Here is a 16,027-nt window from a genome sequence, read left to right as displayed (position 1 = left end):
ACACTCATAAAGTATTTTTGATCACGTTTAATAAAACTAAAGGGTATGTTACAAGTCATCAGGTATAAACATGACATAAAACTATTACAAATATTTAATTTTAAGGTCAAAAACTGTTTTTGTTTGCTTAAAATTAACGGTAACATGAAAACCATTCACTTTTCAAGATTCCCGTATATGAAGTTTTTATCTTATTTTTAATCAAAGATGCGGCCGATAAAATATTGCGATTAGGGTTTCCAGACCGGGATCCCGAGACATATTTAATCCCGAAAATTCCGGGATTGCTGTATGTCCCGAAAATCCCGATTTTTTGTAACATATAGTTATGAATATTTACTGACAGTACCGCCAACAAGTGTCGAAGCTGAAAAAGCCTTTTCTTCGGCGGTCACATTTGCGACTAAACTTAGATCTCGTTTAAGTGTATCTTTAGATACCTTAGTGTTTTTAAGAGCATATTTTATTTTTTATAAGCAAAACTAACTGTTTAATTTCAAAGTTATTTTGTTTTTTTTTGTTGAAGGATGTTTTCTGTCTCAAGTTTGTTTTTAGACTTTTTAGTTAGGTTGTTAGGTAGTAGGTACCTAGGCATGTAATATGTAATACGTAATGTACAAATGTACTGAAAATGTTTTTAGTTCTGAATTTTTAAATAATTTGTTTTCAGTTAACTGCATTTTTATTTGCTCGGGATACTGTTATTACTGTTAAATATTTTATTCAAAATATAGGATCGGTCCCGGGATCGCGGGATTTGGATTTTTATCCCGGGATTTCAAAATCGGGAACTGGAATTTCTTATTGCGATGTAATTTCGGGACACCCAGTATTATGGGAAAAAAACACGATAAAAAAATCACTCACTTTTCCTCGATATCTCGCGCTTTATCGCGTACATCGTGGGCCGTGTGTTCTTCGTCAAAGTATAATTTTTTGGTTTTGTCCACGTCTTGGACGCACGCTTGGAGTTCTTTTTGTACCAAAGCAAGCTGATCGCATACCTGTAATTTATTAAAGTTTTTTTTAACCAATTGTAATTGTAAATATCTAGAGACAAAATTGAGGGACTGAGTTGAAAACTGATTTATGATATACGGTTTAAGTGACTTGGAGGATATTGTTCGAAGAACCACTAAATACTAGAGGAATATTAATGTTCCTTGAACTATATTGTTCTCCCCCTTAAGCTCAACTTGGATGGATTTGTTCCGAAGATCTTGCATTGCAAGCAAAATTTCGGCATTTGAAAAAATTGACACAAGATTCAGTTATCTAGTTTTTAAATTCCATTATTACACCTCAAATGTTTTCTTCTGAAAAATCACTCTTTTTCGTCCATAATACCCAATCTAATAGCACTGTTTTTAGTAACTAAATATGTATATATTAAATTTAAATAAACGGTGTTAATAAATTAAATATTGCCTATATATTTTCTGCAAAAACATGAAAAAATTAAACCTAAACTGGCTGAAATAATTAATAAATTAATTTGTTTTATTGAAGTTAACATTTGTTTTTCAATTCCAGGCAGTTAAGCTGTAGGTTTTTTTTTTAATTGAAAGCATTTGAATTAACAACTGCCTTGAATAATTAATTAATAACATTATTTTACAATTCCAGGCATTTGAGGTATTTTAGTTAAGGTTAAGCCTCAACATCCTGAAATAATTTATTAATTAATTATTAAATTTACGTTAGTTAAAATTTATTTTATAATCTATATTTAGTTGACTTGAACTTAAAATTTCAAGCATTTCATTAAAATTATGCGTTGAATAATTAATTAATTTATTAATGACAGTACAGTTAGAAATTATTTTACAATTCCAGGCACTTGCGATATTTTAATTAATTAACTTTACACTTTAACCGCTTGAAATAATGTATTAATTAATTTTTAAATTGACGTTTAAGTTAAAATTTACTTCACAATTCCAGGCAGTTGACTTTTTACCAGGCATTTTAGTTAGAATTATGCCTCAACTTCCTAAAATAATTTATTAATTAATTATTAAATTTACGTTAGGTAAAATTTATTTTACAATTTCAAGCATTTAATTAAAATTATGCGTTGAATAATTAATTAATTTATTAATTACAGTACAGTTAAAAATTATTTTACAATTCCAGGCAGTCAAAGTTACTGTTTTAATTAGAATGCCTGAAATGTTGAGAAATCCATGGCTCAACTGCCTGGAATTATACAACAATTTAATTTAAACTCTATTAATAAATAGATTAATTATTCTAGGCAGTTGAGGTTCAATTTTAATTAAAATGCCTAAAATCTATGACGCTTAACTGCCTGGAATAATAAAATAATTTAACTTGAACTCTATTAATAAATTAATTAATTATTCTAGACAGTTAGAGTTCACTTTTAATTAAAATCACTAAAATGTTAATAAATCTATGGCTCAACTGCCTGGAATAATAAAATAATTAAATTCGATACCCAATAATGAATAAATTAATTAATCCAAGTAGTCAAAGTTACTGTTTTAATTAGATTAATTATAGATTAATATATATATATTAGATTAATTATTCTAGGCAGTTAAGATTCAGTTTTAATTAAAATGCCTAAAATCTATGACGCTTCACTGCCTGGAATAATAAAATAATTTTATTTGAACCCCGATAATGAGTAAATTAATTAACCCAGGTGTCAAATCTTCTATTTTAATTAGTGAGTGCCTAAAGTTAAAAATTATTTTATAATTCCAGGCAGTTGACTTGCATTTATAATTTCAAGCATTTTAATTAGAATTATGCCTCAACTGCCTTGTAAAATTTATTAATGACCCCCAACCCAACCCAATGCATCCCAAATATTCTCCCAGTATGAAATTCTTTTGAAAAATCACGGTTTTTTGTCTATAAAATCCAATCTAATAGCCCTGTTTTTGTATTAAATATTTATTAATAAACATATATATAATTATATCAAATTTAAATAAAAAAATTACGGTATTAGATTAGATATTAATGATGGGATACAAGGATTTTTGAAAACAACTTCTTACTGGTAAGTTGTGTGGGGTGGGTGGGGGGCAAAGGGTTGTCTTGATGAAAAACGTTTTTATTGCATAAAATAATTGCCTTAAAAAGAAAAAAATTATTTAATAAATAAATTACTCTATCAGGTTATAGAAAATTAACTATAATTTATATTATTCTATACTTATTATTAATATTAATAAAAAAGTTTATTTAGCATAATAGCTACATACATTACAATAATTATAATATAAAGCAGTAATAAAATCTACAAAAAAGTAAACTACAATATTAATAATAAACCAATAAAAGTTCATTACATACAGGGCTACATTAGGTATAATAGAGTGGTAATCAGCGTAATAAAAAACAACGTACACAACAATTATTGTGATAAATAAAACCTAACCTAGGATAACACAAATGGTTAAATAAAATTTATAACTAAAATCATAAAAAGAATATAATGTACAACACAAAAAAAAATGAAATACTCTTAGCTATCCCTATTTAAAAGATGTTTTCTCAATAGCCTCCTAAACTGGTCTTAATTATCACAGGCAATTTATTAAATTCTATTGAGCCTCTAAATAAAATCGAATTAAGTAACTGAACAGTGTTAGTGTTTCTACACCTAGCCACTATGGCAAAATCTTACCGATGTCTAGTATTGTATGTGTGAACATCCTCAAACGATTTTAACTTATCACAGATATAGCTGGGTAACAAACGATGTTTCAATTTAAATATAAACAAATAGACGTTAAACTTTATACGTTCAGTCACAGACATCATATTTAGGACACTAAACATACATTTAATTGGTGTATATCGATCACATTTTTAAATCAGTCTCATAGCTCTATTCTGTATTTCTTCCAACTGGTGTATTTTATATTGTGGCAGATTAAACAACAACGCGGAGCAATACTGCAAATGCGGAAGTGCAATGCTATTAAACAAAAGCAACTTTGTGCTCATGGAGAGGTTTCTTCCCACTCTGGTGATAAATCCAACTTTTTTGGAGAATTTTCGCATGACGTAGTCTGCATGTGCAGAAAAGTTTAAATTGGCATCTAGAATAGTATCTAAATACTTAATTTCACTCTCATAAAGAATGCTATCCCCATTTACAGTAGTGTTCACACTATCCATGTCTATTTGATTAGGTCGTGACTTTTTGCCAAATATGCAAAACTTCGATTTAGCTGTATTTAAACACAATTTGTTAGTGCAAAGCCAGACAAATAAACTATTTAATTCATTTTTAGGTCGATTTGCATTTGCTGTAAGTTTTTGCCTATAATATACACCATTGTGTTATCAAATCAATATAGTTAGTTACATATATAGTTTTTATCAGATTAATCTTTTTGAATGGTATTTCTTTGAATTTCTTTAGTAAATTACAAAGGTTTCCCTCTAAGGTAATTATTTTCTGCAAAAAACCGTTTTTTATTAACCCTACTCTTAACCCCCCACCCACCCTACACACCTTACCAGTGAAAAATTCTTCTGCAAAATCCCTGTTTTTCAATATAATACGCATGGACCAGAGAAGTTCTTGTTAAATGTTATATAATAGTATATTTGTTTCATACTATAAATTTTAATGTAATTTTGACTGAACGTTTTACAATTTTATCGGTAGCTAACCTCCTTGAAGTAAGCCTATAGAAACATTTTGATATGCTGTACATTAAATATTAAAATAAATAACTAGACTAGTCCAAAGTCTTTCTTGAAAAAATGACTGAAATCCGTTCACAAAAAGTCAAGATAAAAAAATTCTTAGTCCAGGAGTAGAGAAAAAATGAAAACCCTAAGTCTCGGTCTCAAAATATTTTTTTATGCCTTGAAGGTTACATGTTTCGCTTAAAATAAAGCATCATCAGACCTAGTAATAACTCTCACGAGATCAAGTATTACTAGTTTATAAGGTCTGATAATGCCCTCATAAAATGCGTAATTCAATGAAGTTTAGTGATACACAACGAACTTATACGCTACATAAATATTATGTAATCTCTCATATAACCATGAATAACTATTAATTGTCTCCATTTCCGTTTTAAAATAAGCAGGTCATTCATTATTCATACTTCAGCAAGTTTCTTCACATTTCCAGGGTTTTAATTTAAAAGGCAACACGAGATAATCGCGAGTCTCTCGAGAGGGCATTTAGCTCCCACTAGGACGTTTTTATGTTTGCGTCAATTACAATAGAAGAGATCACAACTAGAGCTTGAAAGATAAGGAAACATTCAGACAAGATTAATCGAGGCATTTTGAACACAGAAAAATTCCTGATCAAATGATTACTAAATCTCTTTTTATGCTAATCCCAAAAACAACAAGATGTGAAGATCGCATATTGATCAGCTTGATGAGTCAGACTCTGAAAGTGTTTCTGAAGATAAAAATGAAGATCCTAAGCACAAAAATCCTCATATCTCTGAAAATACTGAAGTTATAGCTTTGAAATTTGGAACACAAGTTTCTCTGATAAAATCATTGGACAAGTATTTTAGCGTTTTTTCCAAAATTATTTTACAATGGAAAAATTCGCCTTGAAATTTGAAAAAAATTCTCGTCAAAGAAATTGAAGATCCTAGGCACAAAATGCTCATATCTCTGAAAATACTGAAGTTATAGCTTTGATATTTGGAACACAGCTTCCTCAAATAAAGTTATTGGATATCTATTTCAGTGTTTTTTCCAAAATTATTTTACAATGAAAAATTCGCCATGAAATTAAAAAAAAAAATCGTGTCGAAGAAATTGAAGATCCTAGGCACAAAATGCTCATATCTCTGAAAATACTGAAGTTATAGCTTTGAAATTTGGAACACAGCTTCCTCAAATAAAGTTATTGGATACCTATTTCAGTGTTTTTTCCAAAATTATTTTACAATGAAAAATTCGCCTTGAAATTAAAAAAAAAAATCGTGTCGAAGAAATTGAAGATCCTAGGCACAAAATGCTCATATCTCTGAAAATACTGAAGTTATAGCTTTGAAATTCAGAACACAAGTTTCTCTGATAAAATCATTGGACAAGTATTTTAGCGTTTTTTCCAAAATTATTTTACAATGGAAAAATTCGCCTTGAAATTTGAAAAAAATTCTTGTCAAAGAAATTGAAGATCCTAGGCACAAAATGCTCATATCTCTGAAAATACTGAAGTTATAGCTTTAAAATTTGGAACACAAGTTTCTCTGATAAAATCATTGGACAAGTATTTTAGCGTTTTTTCCAAAATTATTTTACAATGGAAAAATTCGCCTTGAAATTTGAAAAAAATTCTTGTCAAAGAAATTGAAGATCCTAGGCACAAAATGCTCATATCTCTGAAAATACTGAAGTTATAGCTTTGAAATTTGGAACACAGCTTCCTCAAATAAAGTTATTGGATACCTATTTCAGTGTTTTTTCCAAAATTATTTTACAATGGAAAAATTCGCCTTGAAATTTGAAAAAAATTCTTGTCAAAGAAATTGAAGATCCTAGGCACAAAATGCTCATATCTCTGAAAATACTGAAGTTATAGCTTTGATATTTGGAACACAGCTTCCTCAAATAAAGTTATTGGATACCTATTTCAGTGTTTTTTCCAAAATTATTTTACAATGGAAAAATTCGCCTTGAAATTTGAAAAAAATTCTTGTCAAAGAAATTGAAGATCCTAGGCACAAAATGCTCATATCTCTGAAAATACTGAAGTTATAGCTTTGATATTTGGAACACAGCTTCCTCAAATAAAGTTATTGGATACCTATTTCAGTGTTTTTTCCAAAATTATTTTACAATGGAAAAATTCGCCTTGAAATTTGAAAAAAATTCTTGTCAAAGAAATTGAAGATCCTAGGCACAAAATGCTCAAATCTCTGAAAATAATGAAGTTATAGCTTTGAAATTCGGAACACAAGTTTCTCTGATAAAATCATTGGACAAGTATTTTAGCGTTTTTTCCAAAATTATTTTACAATGGAAAAATTCGCCTTGAAATTTGAAAAAAATTCTTGTCAAAGAAATTGAAGATCCTAGGCACAAAATGCTCATATCTCTGAAAATACTGAAGTTATAGCTTTAAAATTTGGAACACAAGTTTCTCTGATAAAATCATTGGACAAGTATTTTAGCGTTTTTTCCAAAATTATTTTACAATGGAAAAATTCCCCTTGAAATTTGAAAAAAATTCTTGTCAAAGAAATTGAAGATCCTAGGCACAAAATGCTCATATCTCTGAAAATACTGAAGTTATAGCTTTAAAATTTGGAACACAAGTTTCTCTGATAAAATCATTGGACAAGTATTTTAGCGTTTTTTCCAAAATTATTTTACAATGGAAAAATTCGCCTTGAAATTTGAAAAAAATTCTTGTCAAAGAAATTGAAGATCCTAGGCACAAAATGCTCATATCTCTGAAAATACTGAAGTTATAGCTTTGAAATTTGGAACACAGCTTCCTCAAATAAAGTTATTGGATACCTATTTCAGTGTTTTTTCCAAAATTATTTTACAATGGAAAAATTCGCCTTGAAATTTGAAAAAAATTCTTGTCAAAGAAATTGAAGATCCTAGGCACAAAATGCTCATATCTCTGAAAATACTGAAGTTATAGCTTTGATATTTGGAACACAGCTTCCTCAAATAAAGTTATTGGATACCTATTTCAGTGTTTTTTCCAAAATTATTTTACAATGGAAAAATTCGCCTTGAAATTTGAAAAAAATTCTTGTCAAAGAAATTGAAGATCCTAGGCACAAAATGCTCATATCTCTGAAAATACTGAAGTTATAGCTTTGATATTTGGAACACAGCTTCCTCAAATAAAGTTATTGGATACCTATTTCAGTGTTTTTTCCAAAATTATTTTACAATGGAAAAATTCGCCTTGAAATTTGAAAAAAATTCTTGTCAAAGAAATTGAAGATCCTAGGCACAAAATGCTCAAATCTCTGAAAATAATGAAGTTATAGCTTTGAAATTCGGAACACAAGTTTCTCTGATAAAATCATTGGACAAGTATTTTAGCGTTTTTTCCAAAATTATTTTACAATGGAAAAATTCGCCTTGAAATTTGAAAAAAATTCTTGTCAAAGAAATTGAAGATCCTAGGCACAAAATGCTCATATCTCTGAAAATACTGAAGTTATAGCTTTGATATTTGGAACACAGCTTCCTCAAATAAAGTTATTGGATACCTATTTCAGTGTTTTTTCCAAAATTATTTTACAATGGAAAAATTCGCCTTGAAATTTGAAAAAAATTCTTGTCAAAGAAATTGAAGATCCTAGGCACAAAATGCTCATATCTCTGAAAATACTGAAGTTATAGCTTTGAAATTTGGAACACAGCTTCCTCAAATAAAGTTATTGGATACCTATTTCAGTGTTTTTTCCAAAATTATTTTACAATGGGAAAATTCGCCTTGAAATTTGAAAAAAATTCTTGTCAAAGAAATTGAAGATCCTAGGCACAAAATGCTCATATCTCTGAAAATACTGAAGTTATAGCTTTGATATTTGGAACACAGCTTCCTCAAATAAAGTTATTGGATACCTATTTCAGTGTTTTTTCCAAAATTATTTTACAATGGAAAAATTCGCCTTGAAATTTGAAAAAAATTCTTGTCAAAGAAATTGAAGATCCTAGGCACAAAATGCTCAAATCTCTGAAAATAATGAAGTTAGAGGGTTGAAAATTGAAACACAAGTTCCTCTGATATATTCATTGGATACGTATGTTAGCGTTTTTTCTAAAATTATTTTACAATAAAATTGAAAAAATGCTCTTGTCAAAGAAATTGAAGTTCCTAGGCACAAAATGTCCATATCTCTGATAATAATGAAGTTAGAGGGTTGAAAATTGAAACACAAGTTCCTTTGATATAATTTATCTAATCATTATACCTTTATAGAATGATAAGTGTTTCTGAAGATCATTCATTACCGAAGTTCCAGCAAAGATCTGCAATTCATACAATACGAAATTATTGTCATAAATTCGTTCCGAAACAGTAGATCAAAAAGATCTACGTTATATTGAAAACATGTACCAGAACCAATCTTTTTGACTTATAATTTAAACGCTCACCTTTTTCGCCATTTGCAGTTTATGTGCCCTAAGTATTTTCGCGTCGTCAGCGATTTGTTGCTGAAAAACTTCCACCGCTGCCAGTCTCGCCCTGGCCAGTTTCTCGTTTTCTTCTAAAACCGTCCTCCAGACACTCCACATGTTCCTAAATAGATTTTTTTATTTATATCATCCTTAATTGGGTTTGCTTACTTACCATTTTTCCTCTCCACCGTCCAACTTAATGTCTGGTATATTTGGGATTTTCTTGTTAAGGTAAGCCGACGAGATTTTAAGTAATGCCTGCAAACATTGCATTAAAAGGGCCTTACCAGACAAGACGTTTGGATGATTTAAACTTACCTCAGAGTATGATTTTTCAATGGCGGATCTTTTAATCGTGAAAGTTCGTATGTCTTCTAAAAGGTCACACTCGTGCTGGTTTTTCATAAGTAGCTTGTTGATCTGCTCCGAGTGGAGGTTTTTTAAGAACTTGGCATAGTTTCCCTGCAATAGAAAGTTTATATGAATAGTCCTATCGAGCTTATGAAAGGATATTTAATATTATGTCTCAATCGTACTTGAATCACTCACTACTAAATAAATAAATTTTTTAATCAATTTAAAAAAAATCAAATTATATGATGCGCCACTGGACTATGTAGGCACGTCCCTCCTTGTAGAAACTAACATGCCTGAACCAATGAGAATGGACGGAGGGCGGGTCCGCCATAGGCGTGCATTCAATTTTATTAGTTACGTATTAACTTCTCGAAATTTAATACTTGAGTGGTGAATGTTGAATTAAACCAATCAAATTAAGTTTCTGATGAAGAAATAAAAAAAATACAATCATTGAAAAAATCAGTGACTTTCATAAAACCAGTTTATGAAAGGATATTTAATTTTTCATCGATCGTACTGGAAATGACCTGTTTTATGTTGAAGGAACATTAATGAAAAAAACACGCTGTTTATTAGTAATTTCTCGGAAATTTTCGGAGTGCTTACGAATTATCAAAGCACTCGTATTGAAAATATGATTAGAGATTATGGGAATACTCGATTGCATTATTTAATAATTTTTATCGCTTGATGTTACGGTATGGATCGACTTGGCTTTCTTCCAGGATTTTCTCATTTTTATTTATTAATTTTTTGCGTTCATTTCCAATAAATTTTAGTGGAAGTAAGTGGAAAAATGAGCTTCGGAAGTTGGAAAAAACATTCCTTTTATGTGAATTGTAATGTTATAAAAAATTGTAACCCAACTTCCTATAATAAAATCATTTGACACCAGTATAAACGTTTTTTCCCAAAAAACTTCGTATTACCCATTACTAAATAAATAAATTTTATAATCAGTTTAAAAAATCAAATTAATATGGTGCACCCCTGGACGATTTAAGCACGCCCCTCCCTGTAGGAACTAACATGTCTGAGCCAATGAGAATGAGCGGAGGGCGGGTCCACCATAGGCGTGTATTCAATTTTATAGTTACGTACTAATTTCTCGAAATTTAGTACTTGAGTGGTGAATGTTAAATTAAATGAACAAAATCGAGTTTTTAATGAAAAACCGTGTCTAGGAATTGAAAAATTACAAATGCCAGGAAATTGCAGAAAATTCCATTAGTGACTTTATGTGATGCATTATGCATTTATGTGTGACATTATGATTTTAAGATGTTTTGAAGTTCCTTATAGTTTTTTATAGAGAACGTTTTTTCCAAATTGTTTTTTTTTTCACTCAAGAAATGTGCCTTAGAACATGAAAGAAATTTTTTTACAAAGAAATTGAAGATTCTTGGTACAAAATACTCATATCTCTGAAAATAATGAAAGTAGAGAGTTGAAAATTTGAACACACCTTCTTGTAATAAAATCATTGGACACCTATTTCAGCGTTTTTGGCAGAAATTTTTTACAATGAAAAAATTCGCCTTAGAATATGAAAAAATGTTCTTTTTAAAGAAATTGAAGATCCTAGGCATAAAAAGCTCATATCTCGGAAAGTACTGAAGTTAGAGAGTTGAAAATTGAAACACAGCTTCTTCTCATAAAATCATTGAATACCTATTTCAGCGTTTTTGGCAGAAATTTTTTACAATAAAAAAATTCGCCTTAGAATTTCAAAAAAATGTTCTTTTTAAAGAAATTGAAGATCCTAGGCATAAAAAGCTCATATCTCGGAAAGTACTGAAGTTAGAGAGTTGAAAATTAAAACACAATTTCCTTTAATAAAATCATTGGACACCTATTTCAGCGTTTTTGGCAGAAATTTTTTACAATAAAAAAATTCGCCTTAGAATTTCAAAAAAATGTTCTTTTTAAAGAAATTGAAGATCCTAGGCATAAAAAGCTCATATCTCGGAAAGTACTGAAGTTAGAGAGTTGAAAATTAAAACACAATTTCCTTTAATAAAATCATTGGACACCTATTTCAGCGTTTTTGGCAGATATTTTTTACAATGAAAAAATTCGCCTTAGAATTTGAAAAAATGTTCTTTTTCAAGAAATTGAAGATCCTAGGCACAAAATGCTCATATCTCGGAAAGTACTGAAGTTAGAGAGTTGAAAATTGGAACACAACTTCCTCTAATAAAATCATTTGATAAAGTACTACACTACACTATGGTACTGCTTGAGTTAAAAGAGTGGAAACTGAAAGAATTATAAAAATTTCTTAAAAGAGTCTTTATATGGAATATTATTTTATATCTCAGTCAGCTTTGGTAGTATTGATCTCTGATAAAACTGAGTATTTCTCAAAAACCTCTTAAGCTACAAGAGTTCTTTATATATGAAATTACTTAGTAGTAATGCGTAAGCTTTGAGTGGAAACTGCATTAAAATGCCTGGAATAGCTTTTGAATTATCTTGCATTGAAGTGAAAAAAATTTTCAACGAAAAACTGCTCTAACGCACTCGATTGCTGACATAAAATAATTCTTTGTACATGAGATTGATCCTTGGAAGTGCTTCTATACTCATAAACTCCCTTAAAAAAGTGTTATTTTTACCTGGGCAAGGTCCATCCTTGGTAAATCTGAGCCTAACTCTCTAAATTGGTGAGGTGCAAAAGTGTTTTATACATAAAATTATTTAGCAGGAAATGCGTAGTTTCTGAGTGAAAACCACCATAAAATGCCTGGAATAATTTTCGGTTTATCTTGCATTAAAGTTCAACTTTCGACCAAAAACTACTCTAACTCATTCAATTTTTGATTTAAAATAATGCTTTATACATGAGATTGATCTTTGGAAGTCATCGAAAAGTTTTTAATGGGTGCAAAAACTGGATAATTTGCATTCGAGTACAAATTTAAAAAAATACTGAAAATGAGGCACCTTTCTCGGTGGAGGCTGCATGGCGGTATTCAAGTGCTGCCTCTGGCACGAACCCCAACGTTGAAGTTGTCGGTCTCATTCACTCACGGGAGGAACCCGTCGCCTCACTGAGGGAGTCCGTCGAACCGTTCGATCTCTGCACGACCACCACGTAACGAACGAGAGGGTTACGTTACATCAGAGCCTCGTTTCGACCCCGAGCACCGTATTATGGAACATGGATGCGGTATCGATTCGCCGATCCATAAGGGGGGAAAACGAATGCCAAACTGCGCACAGCGGATGAAGTTCAATGGAAAATTGGACAACTACTGAGCGAGAGCTGAACGTGGGATTTAAGAGTAATCGAAATTATTAACGGGATTCAAATAGTGATAATATGAGAGCCGCACACTAATATCTTTAGATATAAACTGAAAATTGAGAGGTAAGGATTATTTATTTTAAGATTATATGCTGATAACGATTATTACTATTAAAAACCAAATTGATTAGGGTGTTTTTACTGTTCGTTGGGTGCACTATTGAAGATCCTAGGCGCAAAATGCTCATATCTCTGAAACTAGTGAAGTTAGAGAGTTGAAAATTGAAACACAAGTTCCTCTGATAAAATCATTGAACACGTATTTTAGCGTTTCTTTCAAATAATCATGTCAATTAAATAATTTGCCTTGGAAGTTGAAATAAATTTATTTTCAAAGAATTTGAAGATGCTAGGCACAAAATGCTCATATCTCTGAAACTAGTGAAGTTAGAGAGTTGAAAATTGAAACACAAGTTCTTCTGATAAAATCATTGAACACGTATTTTAGCGTTTTTTTTTCAAAAAATCATGTTGAATAAATAATTTGCCTTGGAAGTTGAAATAAATTTATTTTCAAAGACATTGAAGATCCTAGGCACAAAATGCTCATATCTCTGAAACTAGTGAAGTTAGAGAGTTGAAAATTGAAACACAAGTTCCTCTGATAAAATCATTGAACACGTATTTTAGCGTTTCTTTCAAATAATCATGTCAATTAAATAATTTGCCTTGGAAGTTGAAATAAATTTATTTTCAAAGAATTTGAAGATGCTAGGCACAAAATGCTCATATCTCTGAAACTAGTGAAGTTAGAGAGTTGAAAATTGAAACACAAGTTCCTCTGATAAAATCATTGAACATGTATTTTAGCGTTTTTTTCTAAAAATCATGTCAATTAAATAATTTGCCTTGGAAGTTGAAATAAATTTATTTTCAAAGAAATTGAAGATGCTAGGCACAAAATGCTCATATCTCCGAAACTAGTGAAGTTAGAGAGTTGAAAATTGAAACACAAGTTCCTCTGATAAAATCATTGAACACGTATTTTAGCGTTTCTTTCAAATAATCATGTCAATTAAATAATTTGCCTTGGAAGTTGAAAGAAATTTATTTTCAATAAATTGAACATCCTAGGCGTTCATATCTCTAAAAATAATAAAGTTAGAAAGTTGAGAACTGAATTACTAACCCAGAGCATACCCAAGAACTTATTCTCACCAGAAAATCCTACAATTATAGAGAAAGAACTTAAGGTAAACAAAAACAAAAAAAGCATCCCTTAACCTAAACATCACGTTTCCAGATCAACGTCACGAAAGTTCTAGATCAATCAACGTGCCAGCGGAGAGGTTGAGAAGGGTCGAAAGGGCTGGACTTGCCACCAAGGTACTTCTTGAGTTAAAACTCATTAAAATACGTTTTTACCGTTTGTTGGGTGCACTAAATTAGTGAACTGATTTATTTACACACTTACACTACTTACGACTACTAGAAATATTAATTTACCTCGTATATATTTACTACTAATAATGTCCCGTTTAAATTACGCGCCAATATGCCGAACTCAACTGTCAACCGTCCCCTAGCGGCAACGCAGCTCACTATATACTCCGGAAGATTCGCTAATTTTCCAGGGGTATCCAGAGATGTCGTGAATAGAGATATTCGTTGTGTTGCCACATACGGTGCGGTTTGAATTTTAGCCTTTTTTCCTCCATAAAAATTGTCAATTAAGTAATTTGCCTTAAGAATCGCCCTTAAATTTGGGACACCTTGTACTATTGGAAAAGTGGTTTTGACCGTAAAAAAACCAACAACCGACCCGCAGTGCGGTAAAGAGGCGGCAGATTTGGGGCGGCCAAGAGTCGACGCGAGTTACTACTCGGGGGGGGGGGGAAGGGGGCAGAAGGGCTATCGACGTTTTTAGGGCACTAATACGAAGGCTGGTCTACTGGGGGGACACATTGTGAATTTCGGTTTGCGAAAGAGGTCGCCTCGTCTCATAAAACTTGAATATTAGGGTCATGATAATTGTTGTCTAAATCCTCACGCATAATGTAGATACTCTCTGAATTAAGTGGATTTATAGCGTGGAAATCACTTAAAAGTTTCATGTTTTTTCTCAGTACATTACGTCCTTAGTTTGTAAAATGTCTGTATGTCTGTTTCAAACTGTTTGACAGGATCTGCCTTTCTGAAGCAACAAATATTTGGAAAGGAGACCAGGAAGTAACACATGAGCACAGTTACTGTATTACAGGCGCCATTTATAGCCCAAGCAACACATCTTATATTACTGTCGTTAAATATATATTTATTCAATTACTTTTTTAAGTAATTTATTTACTAAAAAACTTTCATTCTGTATAAATGATAGCGTTAAACTTCATATGTCTCATTTTATTCGGAAGGAAGGCAGGTTTAATTAACCCAAATGAATTTTTTTTTTAATTTTTTTTTTCAAAAAAAACTACCTACTATTTTTTTAAAAAAATTTTCTTAGTCAAATTTATAGTTCTTGATGAGGCGAACATATCATCTGTAAGTCATTATTTCCCTGAAAGATACCGTTTAACCGTGAGAGGGGCCAGAAACTTAGAACATTATAAAAAAATCGAATTCCCTTGACCAAAATCGAAGAAAAAAAATTGTTGACTTTCAAAGCGTCCTACTTCAAAAGAAATGAAAATTTTGTTGAGAGTCAAGTTGTAGCCTTATATATCTAGAGTTCCGATGTCGTGCGAAAGCTCCCCAAAAGAAGAGTCTCTTTATTTCGCCCTAATAATAATTATTGTCGAACAAAACTGTCTTTGATGAGTTTCCTAAAGCTTTGACAGTATTAAGATTTGATTTAGTGAACTGGAACACTGTTCAATAAACCCCAAAGTCTTGTAATCTGGCACCATCAAGCAGTTCCTTTAATTTGTACAATATTTGCATTGAAATTAAATACTTTAGAAATTTATTAATGATGCGAGACCTCTGGTCATAAACAATGCATTTTACAACTTTTTAAATAGTACAATATTCTGTTTATATATTTGAATTATTGCCCATCCATTTACAAATACAATTACAATCATTTACAAGTACAATTTTAATTTTTCCAAATTAAAATTGTACTAGAAACGCCTTATGCAGGAGGATTTCCATCACCAAGAAATTTCTATTTTAATTTAAATTAAAAAATTGTGATAACTCAAAGAATTGCATGGTGAAAGATTTCTTAGTACAAATCATAAAATGGCACAAAATCATGTTTCTATATTCAAGTTACTAGTCATTCAT

General features: G+C 30.8%; 1 protein-coding gene across 4 annotated transcripts in view; it reads right to left on the bottom strand.

Moving 5' to 3' along the window:
- LOC126745013 (protein nervous wreck) overlaps positions 1-16,027 on the bottom strand; it is a 37,446-nt gene that overhangs the window by 14,404 nt on the left and 7,015 nt on the right. For 3 of the 4 annotated variants that reach the window (XM_050452660.1, XM_050452662.1, XM_050452663.1), the window contains exons 2-5: positions 9,448-9,591; positions 9,302-9,387; positions 9,106-9,250; positions 868-1,004 (exon numbers count right to left, since the gene is read on the bottom strand). In XM_050452660.1, the coding sequence (XP_050308617.1) occupies positions 868-1,004; positions 9,106-9,250; positions 9,302-9,387; positions 9,448-9,591 (512 nt within the window). Of the gene's footprint in view, positions 1-867; positions 1,005-9,105; positions 9,251-9,301; positions 9,388-9,447; positions 9,592-12,435; positions 12,756-16,027 lie in introns of those variants that run through there. The other variant, XM_050452661.1, reaches the window with a different exon arrangement.

This window comes from Anthonomus grandis, chromosome 15 (genome assembly GCF_022605725.1).
Source record: "Anthonomus grandis grandis chromosome 15, icAntGran1.3, whole genome shotgun sequence".
In the NCBI taxonomy this organism is placed as follows: domain Eukaryota; kingdom Metazoa; phylum Arthropoda; class Insecta; order Coleoptera; family Curculionidae; genus Anthonomus; species Anthonomus grandis.
This window is presented reverse-complemented; position numbering and strand designations above follow the sequence as displayed.